Source organism: Pezoporus flaviventris, unplaced genomic scaffold (genome assembly GCF_033815535.1).
Source record: "Pezoporus flaviventris isolate CSIRO_AGI_PZ_B2104156 unplaced genomic scaffold, CSIRO_AGI_Pfla_v1 ptg000040l, whole genome shotgun sequence".
Classification (NCBI taxonomy): Eukaryota; Metazoa; Chordata; class Aves; order Psittaciformes; family Psittacidae; genus Pezoporus; species Pezoporus flaviventris.
This window is the reverse complement of record NW_026892588.1, coordinates 5,675,172-5,694,061: the sequence shown is the minus strand read 5'-3', so window position 1 is coordinate 5,694,061 and position 18,890 is coordinate 5,675,172. Positions and strand designations below refer to the sequence as shown.

The window sequence follows — 18,890 nt, the reverse complement described above, 5'->3', positions numbered from 1 at the left end:
AAGTCCTTCTCTAATTTAATTCAAAATCATTTCTTTTAAAGGGCCCAGCACTCAGGTGATCAGTAAAAGGTTAGCTTAACTTTGAAATTCTCCTTGAACCAGAAAATGTCAGCCCAGGTACCTAAACAAGAGGCAGATTCTGCTTTATTATAGTCACCTCAGAGTTTATTTCAAACGGTGCAAATGAGCAGACATAAAAATACAAGGCTTTATCACTTTTCATCCTATTAGCAAACAGTGAATAATTAAGAGCTAGATGCTACAGGGAATAATTCATGTAAGAGCTTTTATGTAGTATATCACATAAAATTAATTTTGGTGCTCGCTTTACCAGCTTATTTTTATTACTTAGTGTCTAAACATACTCTTTATGTCCTAGAAGAGACCTTAGACCTGGGACTCATCAGTGACAATTAATTGCCAATGAGCTAGAAAACTGAGTACAATACAACAATGGCATGAAAGTGATTTTTTTAATTATTGTTATTTTTTAACAATTAAAATTGGAATTCTATATATGTACGCATTTCTGTATACAAAGTTGGAAGAGCTGTGCTGCCAGAGAGATCTCAACAGGCTGGAGGAATAGGCAACCTTCATGAATCTCATGAAGTTCTGCAAGCGGATTTGCAAAGCCCTGTACCTTGGGACAAATAACCCCATCCTCTGGGGACCAGATGGCTGGAAAGCAGCTTTGCCATGGTGGTGAACAAGCTGGACATGAGCCATCAGCGCGCCCTTGCAGCAAAGAGGTCCAACAGCCTTCTGGGCTGTATTAAGAAGCATGCTGCTTGTTGTCAGGAGGTCAAGGGAGGTGACTCTTCACCTCTACTCAGCACAATAAAACCACATGAGGACCATGTCTGGGCTCCTCAGGTACAAGAAAGAAGTGAACGTACTGGAGCAGGTCCAACAACGGGCCATGAAGATAATGAAGGGTTTGGAAAATCAGGAGAAGCTGAGAGCTGGGGTTGCTCAGAAGTTGAAATGAATTTGAAATGAAATTGTAAAGGCAGGCAGTAATATTTCAAAGAAAAAAACTCCACATTTAAACTTCTCTCCGATTCACCCTTCCTTCCCCTTTAAGAGCCATGTATTGCCTGATCTGCAAACATGATTGCTCTCATGCGTGCAATTCTTCTTAAGACCTGATCACTTAACTATGAGGCTCAGCTGTAGAGATACCCTGCTCTTAAATATAAAATGCTGTATGTTAAATATCCTTTATAACAGGTAAAGGTGGGAAATCTGAGACTTGTACTGTAAAAGTTAAGAATATTCGGATTCTTTACTCTGTTCCTCCTGTACATAGGCTTGGCGGTGTTAATTCAAGAAGGTTTAGAAGATTGTGTGTACATGACAGCCCTGAGGATTTCCATCATTGTGATTTTCCTTCTACTCTTTTCACTTCTTTTTGAAAAGCATAATGACCTATGACAACTAAGCTTTACCCTCAGTGGAGTCTGACATTTCTTCTGTTTAATGGATCAGACAGTTTGTGATACATCAGTACTTTCTTCCCTACGTCAACCTCAGGTATCCCTTCAATATTTCCCATCTGTGCTGACCTGTGTGATCAAGAGGTCATGTCCTGAAGTGAAACCCAGAATCAAAACACTCACTTCTACCACGGCCCAGACTATTAATGTAACCCATTTAATTTATATCAAGTTGGAACTTGACATTCAATTTCTCAGTCCAGAAGCAATTATTTTTAAAGGAACATGCCAACAATATTGCTTGGCTTAGAATAGCAAAAGTTCAAAAGGGTAAAAAACATTTCACACCATAAATAAAGAATTGATTATACTTGAAAACAAAGTTTGTAATTACTACTGACATTTCTGAGCCTAGATGAGGTGCTTTTTATGCTTTAAAAACTGATTTCATTTATGCCACTGGCATTATGGGAACCTTATGTAAGGGTCTACAATAGTCCTTTGCTGGTATTTTAAGAGTCAAGAGGAAAACAAGAGTATTTTGCACAATGCTTGGGTCAAACATTTTTTGTTAAGCAGGCGTGCAAAATTCACTGTGGATGCTCAGTCTTTAGCAGGACTGGAATTCCTCTGCTTCCTTTCACCCCAATAGCTCCACCAGCAGGCCACTGAAATAGTCAGTAAAACCCAATACTTTGGGATGGAAAATGGTGTTATTCTTATATGAAAGCCAAGCCTCCAAGGCGCTAACAGATTTTTAAGTAGAAATAGCCGTTATCTGGATCATCAAATCATTCTTTTGTACTTAAAACTGTAGTGCTTGTTTTTCCCATAGCTCTTTCAGCCCTGAGTGGTCCTTGCATGACTGGCCAAAGACCAATATCCCTGAGCTCCTCATGGACGATTCTGTTAATCAAACAGTGGTGCAAAAGCTAAAAAATGATGTTAAGAATTTGGGCTAGCAAACATTGTTCATCACAAAACCTTTGAGAAATAGCATCTTGCAGTTCAGATGGTGCTGAAATATCAGCTAAAACTAGATTTTTCTAACGTGTAGCAGACGATATACATTGACAATGTTGCATGCTCCCTCTACTGGCTAATAGGTGCAGAAGGAGTACAGAGAACTTTTAATTCTCTTAAGCGTTTATATCTTTCAGAGCCCCGCTGGTACCAGAATGCTGATGCTAGTTCAAGCAAATTGCACATTTTCACATATTAGGGCAGCTTATACTTTTTCTGGAGGTGTAATACGAATAGAATTTTACCAAGTAAAGCCCTTTACCAAGGATGAACAAGAATGTTACCCCACTGTTGTGGCTTATTTGGGGAAGTTTATATGTGAGAAAGGGTATTTATTTCAAAGGAATATTAAAATCTGTGATCATGAAAACAGAGTAGCTAAACTACATAAAAACTGTAACCTCTACAAGAATCAAGTGATGAATGGCATTATACCATTCATTTTGATGCCATAGCAAGATAGCAGCCTGCATACTTTCATCTTAAGTAACTTTACTCATGCATCTTGACTTCTTACCTGAATATAGGCCAATATTGCTTTCATAAAAAATATATACAGGTTTGGCATGCAAACATCACACATGTCCTACTGTCAGAGCCATGCAATTAAAATAATTAATTAGTAATGAAGAATGACATAAACTCTGCTTATTAACAAGCTTATGCATGGCATACCACAAATCTCGCAGAAAGAAATAAAGACAAATCTTTCATTCTTACCACAAAACAATCCAGCCAGAAAACTGTGCACTTCAAAATAGAAAAGATGAAAGTTGTAGACCTTTCTAATGGGTGATCAAAGAAAGGCTTCCTATTAGCAGACCAAAAAGGTACCCTGAAGCAGCTATTATGTATGTGCTTATATATAAGTGTATTAACGCATATGTATGTGTGTACACACTCTTAGACATACGTGCATATGGTTCAGAACTACTTGTCCATGTGTTATTTCTGACTGAACTCCTTCAGCTTCTGCAGTGCCACTTCTAAGTTCCTCTGTTACTGGGGGAAAAGAGAATGCCTCTTAAATGTTTGTTTGTTTGGTTGTATAATTTACTGTATTTCCAGTAAACTGTATTTTAATGGGGTTCACAATGGTAAGATTATTAAGGCTGTTTTCAAAATCATCTGTTGAGTAAAGCATTAAACTATTAAATTGGGTCATTTTGTTTATCACTTGACTTTTGACCTTAAATATTCCATAAATTAGAATGCATTGAGGAAGTGTAATATATTAGTCCCATAACACAGGTCTTCTCTTTACTGTCTACTTGTTAAGTACTTCATCCAGATTAATGAAAAATGTACAATGTGTAGATTTAAAGAAAGTTCATTTCTGTTTGGGGAAAAGTTGTGCATCTGCTTGACTTTGCCATTTGGCTGTAAATCGACCAGAATGATGTAGGCTTATGCAATACAATGCTCAAAAGCATATGCTGTAAAGTAGCTCCTGAGATGGTCAATCAAATTCTTAAGGAGATGAGCAAAGTTCTGCTGTCAGTTTAGTATGTGCGATAGCTTTGATTTCTCCAGGGTTTGTGTATGGTTATCGCTTAGACCACACTTTAAACTTTGCTTTCACTAGTGGTTGTCTTTGCCACTGAGTGAACGTGTATATGCAAGAAAAGCATATAGGAAACATACTGGATTATGCGTAATGCCAGGGTGTGCTAGCCATGTAGAATTTACATCAGAATATATATCAGGAGGTGCATAGCATTTTCTGTTTATATAAGGGAGATGAAGATTACTAGTTTTTCAACAACAGGAAGAGTAATGCAAAATGAGTCTTCTGTTTGGATCCAGCATGCTGCTGGGCTGACAAACCAAGCAAGAAATTAAAAGGCCAGAGAGATTCTTCAATAGGCAAAGATGGAACTGAGCGGGTTCATGAGCTCAACCAAGAGGTGATAAAACTGGGTTGTAGGAGACTATAAGTATCTGAGGCATGCCAATTAAAAAGGCTAGGAAAAGTTTATTCACAGTATTAAGAAAGAAATCAAAAAGGTAAGTAGACAGAGCCTGAAGAGAGCCCCAGAAGTAAAATTCTTACTGCATATTTAGACTAGTTTTAACAAGTAGTCGATCATATGAGGGAATGACCCACCAGGAATATTTGACAGGAAAATAATAGATGCTTGAAAAGCGTTATTCTTGCTGCCAAATAATAAACAACTGTCTTTTTTTATTATTATTTTTCCCCGTTTTTTTAAGCACTTTCTGACAGGCACTGGACTTACAGATTCCTTAAATCTTAGGACATTATCTGCCTGTGTCTTGCAAGATGGATTGAAAGCCATTCATCCCCTCCTCCTTCCCTTCAAGGATAAAAGCTTTTCATGCTAAAAAGTGTGTGCAACATGGTTTAACACAGAGAGATGTGCCAGATTCAAAATATCCACTGCTTGCAGGCTCTGTCAATCACAGAGGACTACATTGTACAACTTAACATATCAGTGTAACTAGGGTAAATACATCATAGTAATGATGGGTCAGCTGTCAGATTTTAAAGCATAAGAATCTATATATGTTTTGAAAATAATATTGGTAGATGCTTCCTACTGTTTTAATCTCATATATTTATAACTCAAAAAAAAACCCAAACAACTTTACATTTGGGCATTTTCTGGTGCTGAATAATGCAGTAGTCATGTCTGTGGCTTCTGTGTTTTCAGTGAAACTTGCACCAAGAAGAGGAGAGATAATTTTCATGTAATGCATATTTTTCATAAAAAAAATATATATAAATATATTAGGGCCTCAAGTATAATTTTCAGGGTTGAAAACAGATTTTCAGGTCCGGGGGTTAATTCTGTAAAGCATTGCCATGGAAAGCCCAAGGGCTCCTTTCTTAATGATCATGGTTCAGCTTTCACAAAATTTTAATGTAGATTGTCACTGTCAGTAAAAGTCATCTTCTGTCAAAAGGTTCCCTTGCACAATAGGAATAATAGAGACAAGCTGAAGTTTTCAATAAATTCAAATTTTATTTCATTAAAAGGAGTCCGCTGCATAGTTAGTGCACTGCTTGGTTCATATTTTGTACCTAGGATCTGAAATTGTATCAGTCTCTACTTGGAGTACATTAAATAAGGTAATTGGATCTGGTAATGTTGTACAAATACATGGGCTGTTGCGAGACTCCACTCTTCAAAAGGTAATGTCATACCTCATCATCATACTGGACTTTAATCTTCGGTCTTTCTGAAGAGGGGAAAAGACATACTTCACAGTGGCGATATGTAACTGAATTTGCTTGTTTTCATGAAATGGTCAGATTTTAGTGAATCGAAACCCAAACTGCAGAATATTGTGGTACATACAGAAAGATTATCAAGTTGTAGCAATATTGGTTACAGATACATGCTGCTGTTTTCTGAAGTGCTCCCACTAAATCATAATTGCTTAGTGATAAACACTAGGTAACCATTACAACTGGAATTGGTGCATTTAAACAACTGCTCTTGCATGCAGGGAGGCAAACTAAGTCATAAGATTAATTTTTGCAAAAAATGCTATTAGGATCTCACAAAGTATCGCAAGATATAAGCTGTAAAGGAAAGAGCTGCCACAAATAACTCAAGCCAGTATTAGCTGCTGTGGTGATTTATGTGGCTGAAGAATGTAAAAATTACACTTTCTTGCACTAAATGGTGTTTCTTACAGTGGTTGAAGAGGAGCACTACCTGCAGTAGAAGTTAAATAGAAATGTCCCATCGTTCTGTAATGGAAACTGATACAGGAATGACAAATTCATGAATTTTTCCAGATACAGCCTAATGGCAGTTCTTCCATCAGTGTTCTGAGGTATGCTTCCTTCAGAAGACAAGGGGTAATGGGTTAAAACTTAAACAGGGGAAGTTTAGATTGGATATTAGGAGGAAATTCTTTCCTGATAGGGTGGTGAGACACTGGAATGGGTTGCCCAGGGAGGTTGTGAATGCTCCATCCCTGGCGGTGTTCAAAACCAGGTTGGACAAGCCTTTGGTTTAGTGTGAGGTGTCCCTGCCCACGGCAGGGGGGCTGGAACTTGATGAACTTAAGGTCCTTTCCAACCCTAACTATTCTATGATTCTATTCCATGATTCTATATGTCCATTACAGCACAGACTGTGCCAGTTCTGAATTCAACCTCACCTTTGCTTCTGGAGGAGAAAGGGTATTCAGAGAAGGACTGGTTAGACTAACTTAACAATGATTTTATTTGGGAGCTAAGCATATGAGAAATAAGTAGTGCTTCTTGCAAAGAAAGCAGTTTGATCAACAGTGGGTAAAGAGACAAGCAAGAATCTAGTGAGCATGCTGCATTCTCGGAGTCTGCAAAGCTGTTTGCCTCTTTCCCTGGAGTAGTCTACAGAGCAGGGCTAAAGGGTACATTCTGCCATTCCGAGAGAATAGCCTGACCAAAACTTCAGAAAAAAAGAGAAGAAAGAACTCCGTGACAAAAGTAGAGGAGATGGGGAAGACTGAGAAGGAACCAATTCTGATGACAACGAGAACATCTCCTTACCAGGATGATTAGCAGTTGAAGAAATGTTAAACAGCGTTAGGGAATAGAATCATTAAAAGCCTCTCCAATGTTCTTTCAAGATCAGAGGCTTTAGTAGAGGTGGAAAAAGTGCTAATTGTCTTTTTTTTGTGTAAGTGCTTTTACAGCAGCAAGCGCCTTCCAGGCCCTCAGGGCATCCTGTGTTGGTACAGCCCTGCCTAAGCTGGTCTTGTAATACTGGAGCTGCCAGAGACTGGCTCGGAGCAGAGAGAGATCTCCCCCTCCCCTCCCTGTGCTTTTGAACATAAGAGTATAAGGAGATCACGGATTCTGGAACAGAGATAAGGCAGCACTGTAGAAATATCTCTAGGAAAGCAGTAACTTCTTCCCCATGTTCAGAAAATAGCAACAATTTTTAATGTTTTGCTGCACAACTGCCCAGCACCACAAAGTTGATTTTGTAAGGGAATCTTTCACAGCAAACCAACAGTGTAAAGGGGACCCTCTACCAATTGTGAATTGAATTTAGGCAGGAAAGGTGTATGTTTGCATTCCCATTACAACTTCTCTGCAGTGACGGAGTGGTAAGAAGACTATATATACATCAAGTCCTAATTCTGTTTTTCAGTGATTCACACATGTATTGGATTTTCTCCTTAAACCAGCTAACCTTGACTGGTGCTTGACAGCAGCAGCATTTTACTTTTTGAACCTTTGTTCCTGCGGGAATAATTATTAGCTAACAGTACCTCCAGACCTGTTAATGTTGAATTTGAGTCCCTGCTTTGCCTGTGGGAGAAGCCCGAGTCCTACTGAAAAAATGAGCGGTGCCCTTAAAATGTTCTTAATTTAAAAACTGCATTTTCTCTCTGTATCTCCTCCTTTTTGCCCTTATTCTTTCCCAGAACAGGGTCTCAGAATCAAGAGAAAATAACCTTTTAAACTGTGATGACAAGCCATGCAATAAAGTGAATTAACCTGGTATAACAGAGGAAAGATTGACTACCATGGTGTGAACAGCTGAAGGACAGATGAGGAAATAAAAGAAAAAATATATTTGGAGTTTGGGTATAAGATGAGAACTCTTCTATTCATCTGTTTGATTCATTTTTTGCAAGACTGACATCACTTTATGTACCTAAGAAAGATGGCAGCTCTGTGATCATTAACTGCTGGTTAAGAAGGGAATTTGAGAAATAAAGAAACCAAAAATATATGCATGTATTTTAAGCTTCCCAAGTTACTGATACTGTGCCTACTATCTTACCCATCCTACCCATTACTCATAAATAATACCTATGTCTGTATATACTGCCACAGACCAGGGGAGGGGAATATGCCTGGCTGAGACAGTCTAGCCTGTCATCTGCTGGGTGGTCTGCCTATTGCAGAATCTAAAGATGTGCAGAGAAATGGAAGCACAATTGCCTGGATGCGTCTGTGTTTCTTTCACCCTGGCTTAAGTGCAGAATGAAAGTCCAAATGGTTTGGAACCGGTCCCATGATGTTCACAGCTCAGTATCTGGGCTGAGGTTTTCTTTAGTTGAGTGTTCAGTACTCTCTCATACTGGCCATTTATCTGCCTATCTTCTGGCTCCAGGAGACAGTTTCTTTCCCCCGTGCATATGCCAGGAATTCAGTACACATACGAAACCAGTCTGATCATTTTCTCTTGCAGCAGTCCAACAGGCTGGGAAAAGGGCCAAAGAAATTTAAAAGGGAAAACCAGAAAACAAGACAAATAAATGAAAAGGCCAAGAACACTTAGGGATTCATAATGCCAAAGCAAGCAGCAGTGCTGATGGCACAGCTGGCACATATCAGATAACAACACCAGAAGTAAAAAGGTCCTCAGCAGCCAGCACTCGTCTGCATGTCAGCAGGCAGCAGGCACTCTGCCTACAAATAGGTTGGTGGGCTCTGCTCCTCTTCCAATCATTCTGCTGAAACAAAATGGATGATCTTCATTCCTGCCAGCAGTACTGTCGCACACCCCTGGGGAGCATGGGCAGCATGGCTTTCAAGGCACAGGGAGCAGGAGCCACCTGCCTTCCACACTCACTGCTCCTTGGCTCAGTTCAGCCCTGGAATGTGTCACTTGATAGACCTTGTAAGTTCAGAAGCTCTTTAATTTTGACATGGTGTTAAGTTTATTACAACCTGGTGAAATGAGTCACTACCAAATGCATAGCTCTACCCTCCTCCTCCTTTCCCACATGTTTTCATGAGCAAAGTGAAAAGTTTAACCTTTCAAATAACAGTCTTTTTAAAAAATGTGCAGTGCTAGAGCTATACAATATATCCATGGTATGAAGGGATGCAGTTCCAGGGTAAGTACTGCCTTTAGCTAGCAGTAACAAATCACAAGCCCTTTCAATGAAAGCCCAATTTATTAAAAGTGCTGTTGTGCTGGGGAGGGGACAGCAAACCAAGGTAATATAAAAAACCTAGGGCTTGCTACTGCAGAAGTACCGAGACCGCTTGAAACCTGAGTATCCCAGAAACTTTTGTTTTAATAGGGAGCTGAAGAATTTAACCCTTTGTAGAATCTGTGCAGAAATTTTTTATCTATGATATGGCCTCTATCGAATGGCCTCAAAGAGTTTCTAGCTGGGATGAAGTCTCCAGACTGATGTTTTTGCTTTTTATTTTGAAGAATTCAATTGTGTAAATTTGTTGCAGATTTGTTCCTTCCAAGACTTTTATTATGGCCAGTGACTGTTTTTCAAGTCACCTGAAAAATCACTATTTATGACAAGATACTGCCAGATAATACTTACTCGTTTCTCACAGCTGGGTGGGGAAGTATTTTATCCTGACATAGGCGTGTATTTAGGCTCCACTATCTACTGCCCTTGGGATTAAGACTGTAGTCCAAAAGGCAGGTATTTTCAGTTTTTCAGTTGAATTACAGTAATGCATTTGCAATTTTATCCATTAAGTTCAAAGATACCATTCTATGCTTGTTAAAAATTGGCAGCCATCCTCAACTTAATGACATCTTTCCATCGATTTCAATGGCTTTTGGATCAGGCCCTCACAATGTAGGGTATGTAGATTATTATTTCTTTGTATTACCCTGAACAGTGAAGTATAATATTCTGTGAATGCTTTACTGAGGAAAGAGGCACAATAAATTACTGAATATGACTTATGAAAGAAAATCTTTGCCCTGCTTCAATAGGAATCTGAGATTTTATGTCTAAAGCACAACTGTTCAGGTGTTAAGGCTCAAAGAACTCCTGACCTACAGCCACAGAAATTCAGCTGTCAGTGAATTGTACTGATACAGAATGAAAGGATCTGACCTTTTTTCCAGGTGTCTCTTGGTTCATATACATTAGATAAGCACCCATATAGTGAGGGATCCTGATCAGCAATTCATCTGCTGCCTTGAATCATACTGCCTGCTACCAGCTCTAATCATCTTTAATTCCCATTAGAACATGTGGTGTATGTATCATGAACTTGGCTATAGTTGGAGAAATTACTTATCACCATGAGAATTGAATTTTCCACTCCACCCTTTAGGCTTTTTGTGTGTATGTTTCTGATACGCAAGGAGGCTGAGGCTCATTTTGAGCATTTTCTACTTCCAGATTACCTGGGAGAAGGGCTAAAGAAAAATGCAGAGTATTACTGGGGTGACTGGAGAGGACGGCTGCATTGTACCTAAAGGCTGTTAGAGCAAATCCTGGGAGACTAGGATGCTAGGTGCCAGTCAGAGTAATCCTGCTGTGTTCTCAATAAACATGTGAATTGCTTGACAGCGTTGTACCTCACACAGGCCAACAAAAAGAAGAGTTTAAAATTTAGGCCATGCTGAAAAACAAAGGCAGGGAAGGAGCTGACAAAAGCAGCCAGATTAACCTTGTTGTGCCATTATTTTGTAGCATGCTACTGAATGACATTTCACATGCAGCTTTTACAACCATCTTTGTTAAAGATTATGTTCTTCCTGCCTCCAGTTGTCTGAGTACGCTGTTTGGTTAGTAGACCTATTTTGTGATTTTTTTCTAATGAAAGTTATGTATGTATAGTTATAGACATGCTATATAATATAATCCTACAGGAATGTAATAACTAAACTTACATAAGGTGTTAAAGACTTTAATATAATTTGCATATGAAGTCAGCAGAAATTTCAGGGTCTCTAAGACTTCTCTCAGTCATGTTTTGGAGATTTCTGCATTGTGGTTGAGGAGCTTATCTATTGAAATGTTTAGGAATAATTGATTTAAATGTATTCTGGTACTTTTTTCAGTGTTAGAGACTCTGTGTACTCACTGGGGAATAGGAAAGTCATCCATGTGAATGAAACCAGCTGAATCACAACTCAAATCAGGCAAATAAGCCAGGTGAAGGCAACTGATAAGGAAATGACAGGATAAAAGATGATGATTAAAAAAGGAATCACTGTCTGGGCTGTCTCACAGAGCACAGATGTTTTAAAGCTAGGGCAAGAGGGGAGGCAAAAGAAACTTGAGAGGTGGACATTACTGGAAGGAAGCAACCAGAAAGACGTGGCAAGTGAAGAGGTAAGGGTGATTAGGACAGTCTGGGTAACTTTGCAAGCCTTAGCAGAAGCCTCATAGTACACTCTCTTAGGCAGAACAAAAAGAACAACAGCAACACTTAGTGACAGAATAGGGAAGGACAGTTAAGGGGAAAGGATGGGACGAAAGGAAGAAGTCTTATCGCCACTTTAAGGAAAAATAAATTGGGAATTCCAAGTGAAAGTTGTGGTCTCCATATACTTTTGCACCTGATACATGGCAGGCATCAGTCATGCAACTCGCTGGAAAGCACAAGAAAGTTTATAAGCTGCTCAGCAGGTGAAATGGATAAGAAACTGAGGGCTGGTAAAATGAATTCAGCTATTAGTTATTTTTTCCTTTAGAAAGAACAAGAGAATGGAGTTGATAGAAAAATGCTGTAGACCCAGAAGTGTGCAATCCAAACTCGTCTGTGGCTGTGTCAAATGCAAATCTCAATACATCTTTTTAAGGATTATGGTTATCTGTAATTTGGCAAGGCTTTTTCCCCCTTAAGAACACAGCTATGTACACAACCTAAAATTATTTTTCTCTTAAGCTGTAAAATAGCACTGACACGCTACACTACTATATTTATACAAAATGCTGCCCTGTGTTCAGATGAAGTGTTCCTGCCATTCCCCTTGCTGCTGTGTAGAATTATTAAAGGATTGTATAGACAGAAACACCAAAATCTTAAGAGTGTTTGTTTCTTCATGGCCATTTAATGAAGATACTCTCATTTATTATTCATGGTTGTCATCCATGTAATAGAATACGTGTGCACAGTGAATTTCAAACTCATGATAGCACACCTGCCAACTGAAGCTTATGCGTTGTTTGAGCAAATGTGGTTATGAACAGTGAGGCTTTGTGGACAAAGTGATGAAAGAAACCACGTCTCTCTCCCGCCTGGGCTGCCTTAGGGACCGTACCCAGCTGCTGCTCCCTTGTCATGTTTGTAACTTGTGCACCCAGCTCCCTTTATCCCATACAAATCCCTACGAAACGCGTCCGTAGTGACCACCAGAGGGACCCTTCACACTATGGCACCTTAAAACACAGAGCTTATTTGAAAGATTTATTTATAGCCTGGCCTAAACAACAGAATACTGCAGTAGGTCACTTCCTAAGCTTTCCCAGAAGGAATCTTACCGGTAAAGCCTGGCCTGCAGCTACAGATGTACCCCTCAGCCTGGTCGTAGCTGAAGGCTGGCGGCAGGCCTGGGATGCTCCCATAGTAGTGGGTCCAGGAGCGCTCCACACAGTCACCCCCAGGGAGGCAGGGGCTGCTGCTGCATTCCTCGATGTCCTCCTCGCAGCGGGAACCCACATAGCCTGCCAAGAGCCATGAGGGGAAGGCATTCAATTAATGTGCTCTTCATTCATTCCAGACACAAAAATGCTATTCTGAATATATATTGTGAATATCAGAAATGCTTGGTTTCAGAATTTGTCATGTGCTAAAAGATTTCCTCTGCTTCTTGAAGGTGTGAACATTTCCTTGCAGCTCTCTGCCAGGGCTCAGCAGCAGGATATTGCTATGGCTATTCTGCATTATGTAGCTGAGCTTTGCTGTGCCGTACAGACTTCAGGGGTGTTTTTTGGAAGTAATGTGGAATCCACGTGGATAACAAGCCCCTGCATTGTGGTGTAGATATGGTCTCAGGCTTTGTAAAGTTTTCTTTCTTTTCTGCACCACCTGCCTATGAAAGAGGAGGTCGGAGAGTATAACTTAAGGTTTTCATAAAGTGCTTTACCTGGAGTTTGAAGTGCCACTTAACTCCCCAGTTTCCGGAAAATGCTAAGGGTTCTGCCATTCCTAATGCACCAAGAACTGTGTAGTCCAAGAACACTGTGGTATTAACTCCTCACAGTGAGCTGTGCTCCTGCATCCTCAGTAAGGATGCAGATGTTAAATGTTATAGAGAGACTTCTTGAAGTTAGTCCATGTGCTGGAAGACTCACAAAGCCTCTCGAGAACTCAGGTTCTGTGTCTGCAATGGGGATGTGGGAGCCTTTTCGCAAACAGCTGGATATGAAAACATTGCTGGTAGAGGAGAACACAGGCCAGCATGTTTCACCCTACACTGCTAGACGCAAGAACTTGCAGTGCTGAAGGAGACTAGTTTCCGAGTGTAACACCTAGCTTAAGTTTTATTCATAAACAAACAACATTTTGCATTGAAACATGAGCTTTTAGGTGGGTTTAAAAGTCATGTTAATGAAGACTAAAAAAGGGTCAGCTGCAGCAGTGATGAATGTATCACACAGGTTGACAGATTAAGAAACTAGGAGATGGCTTCCAACTTTGACTCGTCTCCTATCTTGATTCCCTAATACTGGCACTTTTGGTTTTGCCCAGTTCTGCTGTGCAGGGAAAACAATCCTTAGCTGAAAAAAGACAGCAACTTACCCACAGGGCTCTGACTCATGATGAGTGAAGCCCATCTAAATACAAGCCCATAGAGTATTTTAAGATTAGGTAGCTTCAACCATTAATTGTATTAGACAAAAAAGAATACTCAGACCGAAACAAAACAAACAGAAAAAGCTATATCTACCACACAAGGAATGAGAGCATTTAAATAACTTAGAGCCTACCTGGCCAACAATGGCATGTGTAATTGTCAGTGTTGTCCTCACAAGTGCCATTATTGTAGCATGGTTGTGACCAACATAAAGGAGTTAGGGTCTCACAGTGTAGGCCCATAAATCCAGTGCCGGTGCAGTTACAGCTGTACCTGCAACACAGAATGCAATGTTCACTCTTAACTGGAAGTGAGGAGGTCTGGGCTTTGTTCCCAAACATGCACAGGCTTCTTGTGTAGTCTTGGCTAGCAGCTTGTACAGTGGAGTCCAGGCTCGAGACCATCTGGTGCTCCAGGAGAAAATGCAGAAATTGGGAATTAACGATGAGCTTTTTCCTGAAATATGTGGTTTTGTCTGGGGAAAAAAACCTGCTTGTGAATTCAAATTGGTTTTGACAGATTATTTTTTCTAAGAATTATTGATTTTTATTTTTTTTATTCTCTTCTTTTGAAAAATTTTTGGAGAAAAAAAAATTCTGCAATTTCCAATGTGATTTTTGTAGGCTTAACCTTATCCACAAAATGAAACTGGGAGAGGTACAAAGTGTGTTAGTATTCTTTTCTCTTGGACTGATAGAAATTGAAACAGGCGTTGTCTGTTTCTTGACTAGGTGATATTTTCTGTTTGATGAAAACCACTATTTTATTGTTAGGTTAGAACAAAGATGTCAATTGCTTCATATTTCCAATAATAACAGTAAACCAATCTTCTTTTTGATAGCATTGTTACTATGATGGGTTTAGAAGTAAACTAACTGGTATATATAAATGAATAATGTGCAGTTAATCAGTAAGGTCTGGGGTTTCTGTTTGTGGGTATTTTTCAAGAGAACTGGCTATAACTAGCTAGATATAAAATACATAACTCACATGCTTAGATCATAAGGTGTAAGGTCAACTTATTTGTGTCATAAGAAACAACAAGTTTTTGTATTAAAATAATGTTAAATATGTATGCCTGGTTAATCTTTGTTTAATGATTTGAAACAAAAAATTATTCTTATATTGCTTTAAAATGATACAGTGGTTATTGTATAATTGAAATCATGGGGAATCTTGCTGAACAAGTGGTAAGTATACTTATTTGATAATGTCTGTGCTTAATACCTAAGAGTTGGAATAAATATGTGGAAAGAAAGCATAACTGGTGACCATAAGAGAACATCAGAGAACTGACTCATGCAGTTTAACAGACCAAAAAGCGTAAGTGTTTTACTACACTGGTTAAGTGTACATAAGCAGAAATTTCTGGCAGGACAGTTTATTACTAGAGTATGGATTATTCTTAAATCAAAATCAGAGATGGCTTAGGCCAGGTGGCATTTGAATTTAGGGTATAAAAAGTAATGAGGAAGATGTGAATCAGAAAAACAATTTTAATTCCAAGGTATGTTCTTAAAGCAGAAATCTTTTCTTCTGCTGTATTTTTCACACACTTCCTCTATGCGCCTTCAGTTTGGTGCTGTTCAGCTTTGTGGGGAAAGATTTTTTTCTGCCTTAGTCCAAGCTTCTTTTTCCCTTTGGTCCAGAATCATGGAGAAGTTAGAAATATTCACAACTTGCTGATTAATGTGAAGCCCCACCTGTGTGCCTTTTCTCTCTGGTATCTTTACGTGTTTGACATTGCTGTGGACCTTAAAGGATTCTGGACGGTGCCCTGCTTATGGGCAGGCTATGACTGAACAGGCAGATGCCACCTTCTAGTAAGAGCAAACAGCAATACTCTTAGATACTCTACCTAACATATTCTGGGGTTTCTTGTTTGATGTTCTCACAGTGCGCAGAAAGCAATACACGCAGGTATTCTTTCCCATGCAATCAAAAGAACACTGAAGGTCCTGGGAATATTTCCAATGAAAAAAAAAGAGTTGGAGCATGCAGAGGTATCCTCTGTGCCTGTGCACACCAGGTTTCGTAGGTCCGAATAACGTACTTCTGTAAGTTGTTGATTTTAAATCAGAAATGTCCAATAATGTGATCTCTTTTTGTAAGAGAGCAAGTTCTACTTTGTTGAATTACTGAAACATCACTGATAGATCAGTCTGAAATTTGGGAGAGAATTTGTTTTGGTGTTTGTATTTATGGTTTTTATTAGTGCTAAACCTTGCACATTTCTGAGAGAGCTGATGGCACACACACAAAAGCCTCAGCTATACCGCAGCATTAGTCAGAAAAGGAAACTACAGTTAAAGACTACAGTTCTTCATTTAACCCAGAAAAACACACAAAAGAAAGGAAATTGTTAGGCACCCTTTGGTTTTGAATTGCTTTGCTGTCTAACCCTTTTCATCATGTAACAAATGCAGTAAGAGCTCCAATCGCTCTCCAGATATCCTGCAGTATTACAAGCCAATTAAAATTGCTTTTACATGTACCTCAGCTTCAAAAACTAGGAGAAAAATGAGGATTAAATCTGGCCTGAATGAGCATCCCGGTTGCTCACCTCATGCATGTATCCTCAAAAGGCTCGCAGGTTATTAAGTGTGTCTGCTGTGAACTAGTCTGGTGCAAGGTGACCTCCCTCTCCCTGCTGTCATGCTTTAGCTACACTGGAAAATAGTAAATTGCTTTGTCCTGTTCAGAGTCATTCAGTGCTGCTGAAAAGGAGCTCCACAAGGCTGGTGCCATGTCAACACAATGTACTCATTCCCAGAACACGATCTTTTAACCCCCTCATTCAAGGCAAGCACACCTTTTGCTGCCGTGAATTTTGGACTGATTTTTGGGGAACTAAGATCTTCAAAACTGCTTTATAAAAACCGGAAAAATACACAACAGAGGACAAATCATACTGGTGAGAGGAGCACCTGCATGGATACGTTTACAAACTTTCCGACTCAGCTTATATGTATGTATTTTCAGTTTGGGAATCTCATGCTGAGTATCTAAAGCCATTACTGGTGAATGAATGCCAGAGCTCTGGCTGCCTGGGCTGTGCTCTGACCTCTGTGTAAGGCTATTAACAGTAGGTGGAGAAGTTCACTTTGCTATTGGCTTGTATTCTCTTTAATTTTTCTTCTTTGTCCATGGACTGCAGGTTGTTTTGAATAATGAGCTGTTTTCCTATATGCCTGTAAAGTTCCTGACACATTTCCTAATGGTATCTATTACTATGGTTACTACAGTTTTCCTCTGCCTCTCTTTTCTGATGCTTCTGTCTGTCAGTGTGGGCAGCTGCTGTTGGTAAATTCAATTTTATACACTCTCACGTCTCTCTTGGAAAATAAAGTTTGACAAGTGTTAGAAGAAGAATTCACTTTTAAATGACAATCCTCATAGCCAGAAACACAACACATTGCATATGTTTTTAAGCATAAATGTGAAAAATGTACTTCTTGGTCAGTCTTTGCCATAAATATTTTGTTGTCCTATTGGGTCTGAGACCAGACTTGCTTTATTTAATCTTTTTCAAATTTAAACTGAAATCGGTGCAGGATCAAGGAGTGAAATCCACAATTTGAAGTGAAATCAGCTACCTGGCAGTGCAGGCTCTCATAGCATTCTCATCTGTGAACAGAGGAGCTGATAGCACCTCACGCGAGTGATACCCAGCTGTAGAAGACATACCCGTTGGCCTTGTCCAGGCACTGTCCCCCATTGAGGCATGGCTGGCTGACACACTCATCGATGTCGGTTTCACAGAGGTCGCCGAGGAAGCCCGGTGCACAGGAGCAAGAAAAGCTCCTGATGGAATCATGGCAGGTCGCGCCATTGAGGCATGGCTGTGACGAGCACTCATCTATTTCCAGCTCACAGTTTGTACCTTCAAAACCAAAGAAAATGAGCAAACCCCAAATGTAGGAGATAGCTAGTTTTGAAGATCTCAGCAAGGACCGTTTTAAGTACAATATCCACATAATCTTTCTTTCTTCAGCAATTGCTTATGTTTGAAAGGCAGCTCTCCTCAATGTGTACTGCAAGACTAGTTTTTCAGGGTTTGGCAGTTTACAAAAGAACAAGCCAGCTGTTATGCAAAAGAATAGTTAGAATAGCAACTTTTTATGTGAACTTGAACACGGAAACTGAACAAAAAATGTTCAGATTATTGAAACCATGCTACTGTCTTATAAAACACAGAAATAACTAGTAATTTAATGACCTCAGAAGAGTCTGTTTGAAGCTGCAGAGTTAATTGAATTCATTGGGAAGCTGTCTGTTTAGCTGCAGTTTATTGCCTTTTAAGATTTAGCTACATGTAAATAAGTTGGTTACGATGCTGTGTTTGCAACAGGTCAAAATCTTGGAGCTGCTCTTCAGAGATAACTGCTGGACCTTTATCAGTTTTAATATTAGATTACAGCTATTTAGGATAGTTTGCATGTTAAATTTGCACTCCTTTTATCTCTAGCACAGTCCAAGAAATACTAAGAAAAATGTATAATTAATGCCTTGCAGGTCCTGCTTTGCTTCTATCAGGGGTTTGTATGCTTATGCACCTACTTAGTGTTTTGAGTAATAAAGTGACTTTTAAGTAATAACTTTTATTCGCTAATCAAATTTCTTTTAACAGCTACAGTATCTGCCACAACCCAGACACAAAATGGGAAATTATAATGAAGAAACTTCATTATATATGTGGACTTCCCCATCTTTATTTGGCTTACCAAGGTAGCAGTAGTATTGTAAATAGTTTCCAGGGGAATTCTCTACTTGAAAGAGAGTCTGCAGCCCTGAGAATGGGTTTAATTTCTTTGGAGGATGAATTTTTCAGTACAAGACGATGGAGCAGGCTTTCAAAAGATGGCAACAGCCAAGTTTTGATTATGGGTATTATCTTCATAACTAATTTCAGAGCTCACCTCTAATTCTTTCT

The 18,890-nt window shown here is 39.4% G+C and overlaps 1 protein-coding gene across 3 annotated transcripts in view; it reads right to left on the bottom strand.

Moving 5' to 3' along the window:
* Positions 1-18,890, bottom strand: part of CRB1 (crumbs cell polarity complex component 1) — a 102,951-nt gene that overhangs the window by 46,942 nt on the left and 37,119 nt on the right. For 2 of the 3 annotated variants that reach the window (XM_061465560.1, XM_061465558.1), the window contains exons 3-6: positions 17,645-17,840; positions 14,091-14,230; positions 12,642-12,824; positions 3,183-3,212 (exon numbers count right to left, since the gene is read on the bottom strand). In XM_061465560.1, coding sequence (XP_061321544.1) covers positions 3,183-3,212; positions 12,642-12,824; positions 14,091-14,230; positions 17,645-17,840 — 549 coding nt within the window. The remainder of the gene's footprint in view (positions 1-3,182; positions 3,213-12,641; positions 12,825-14,090; positions 14,231-17,644; positions 17,841-18,890) is intronic. The other variant, XM_061465559.1, reaches the window with a different exon arrangement.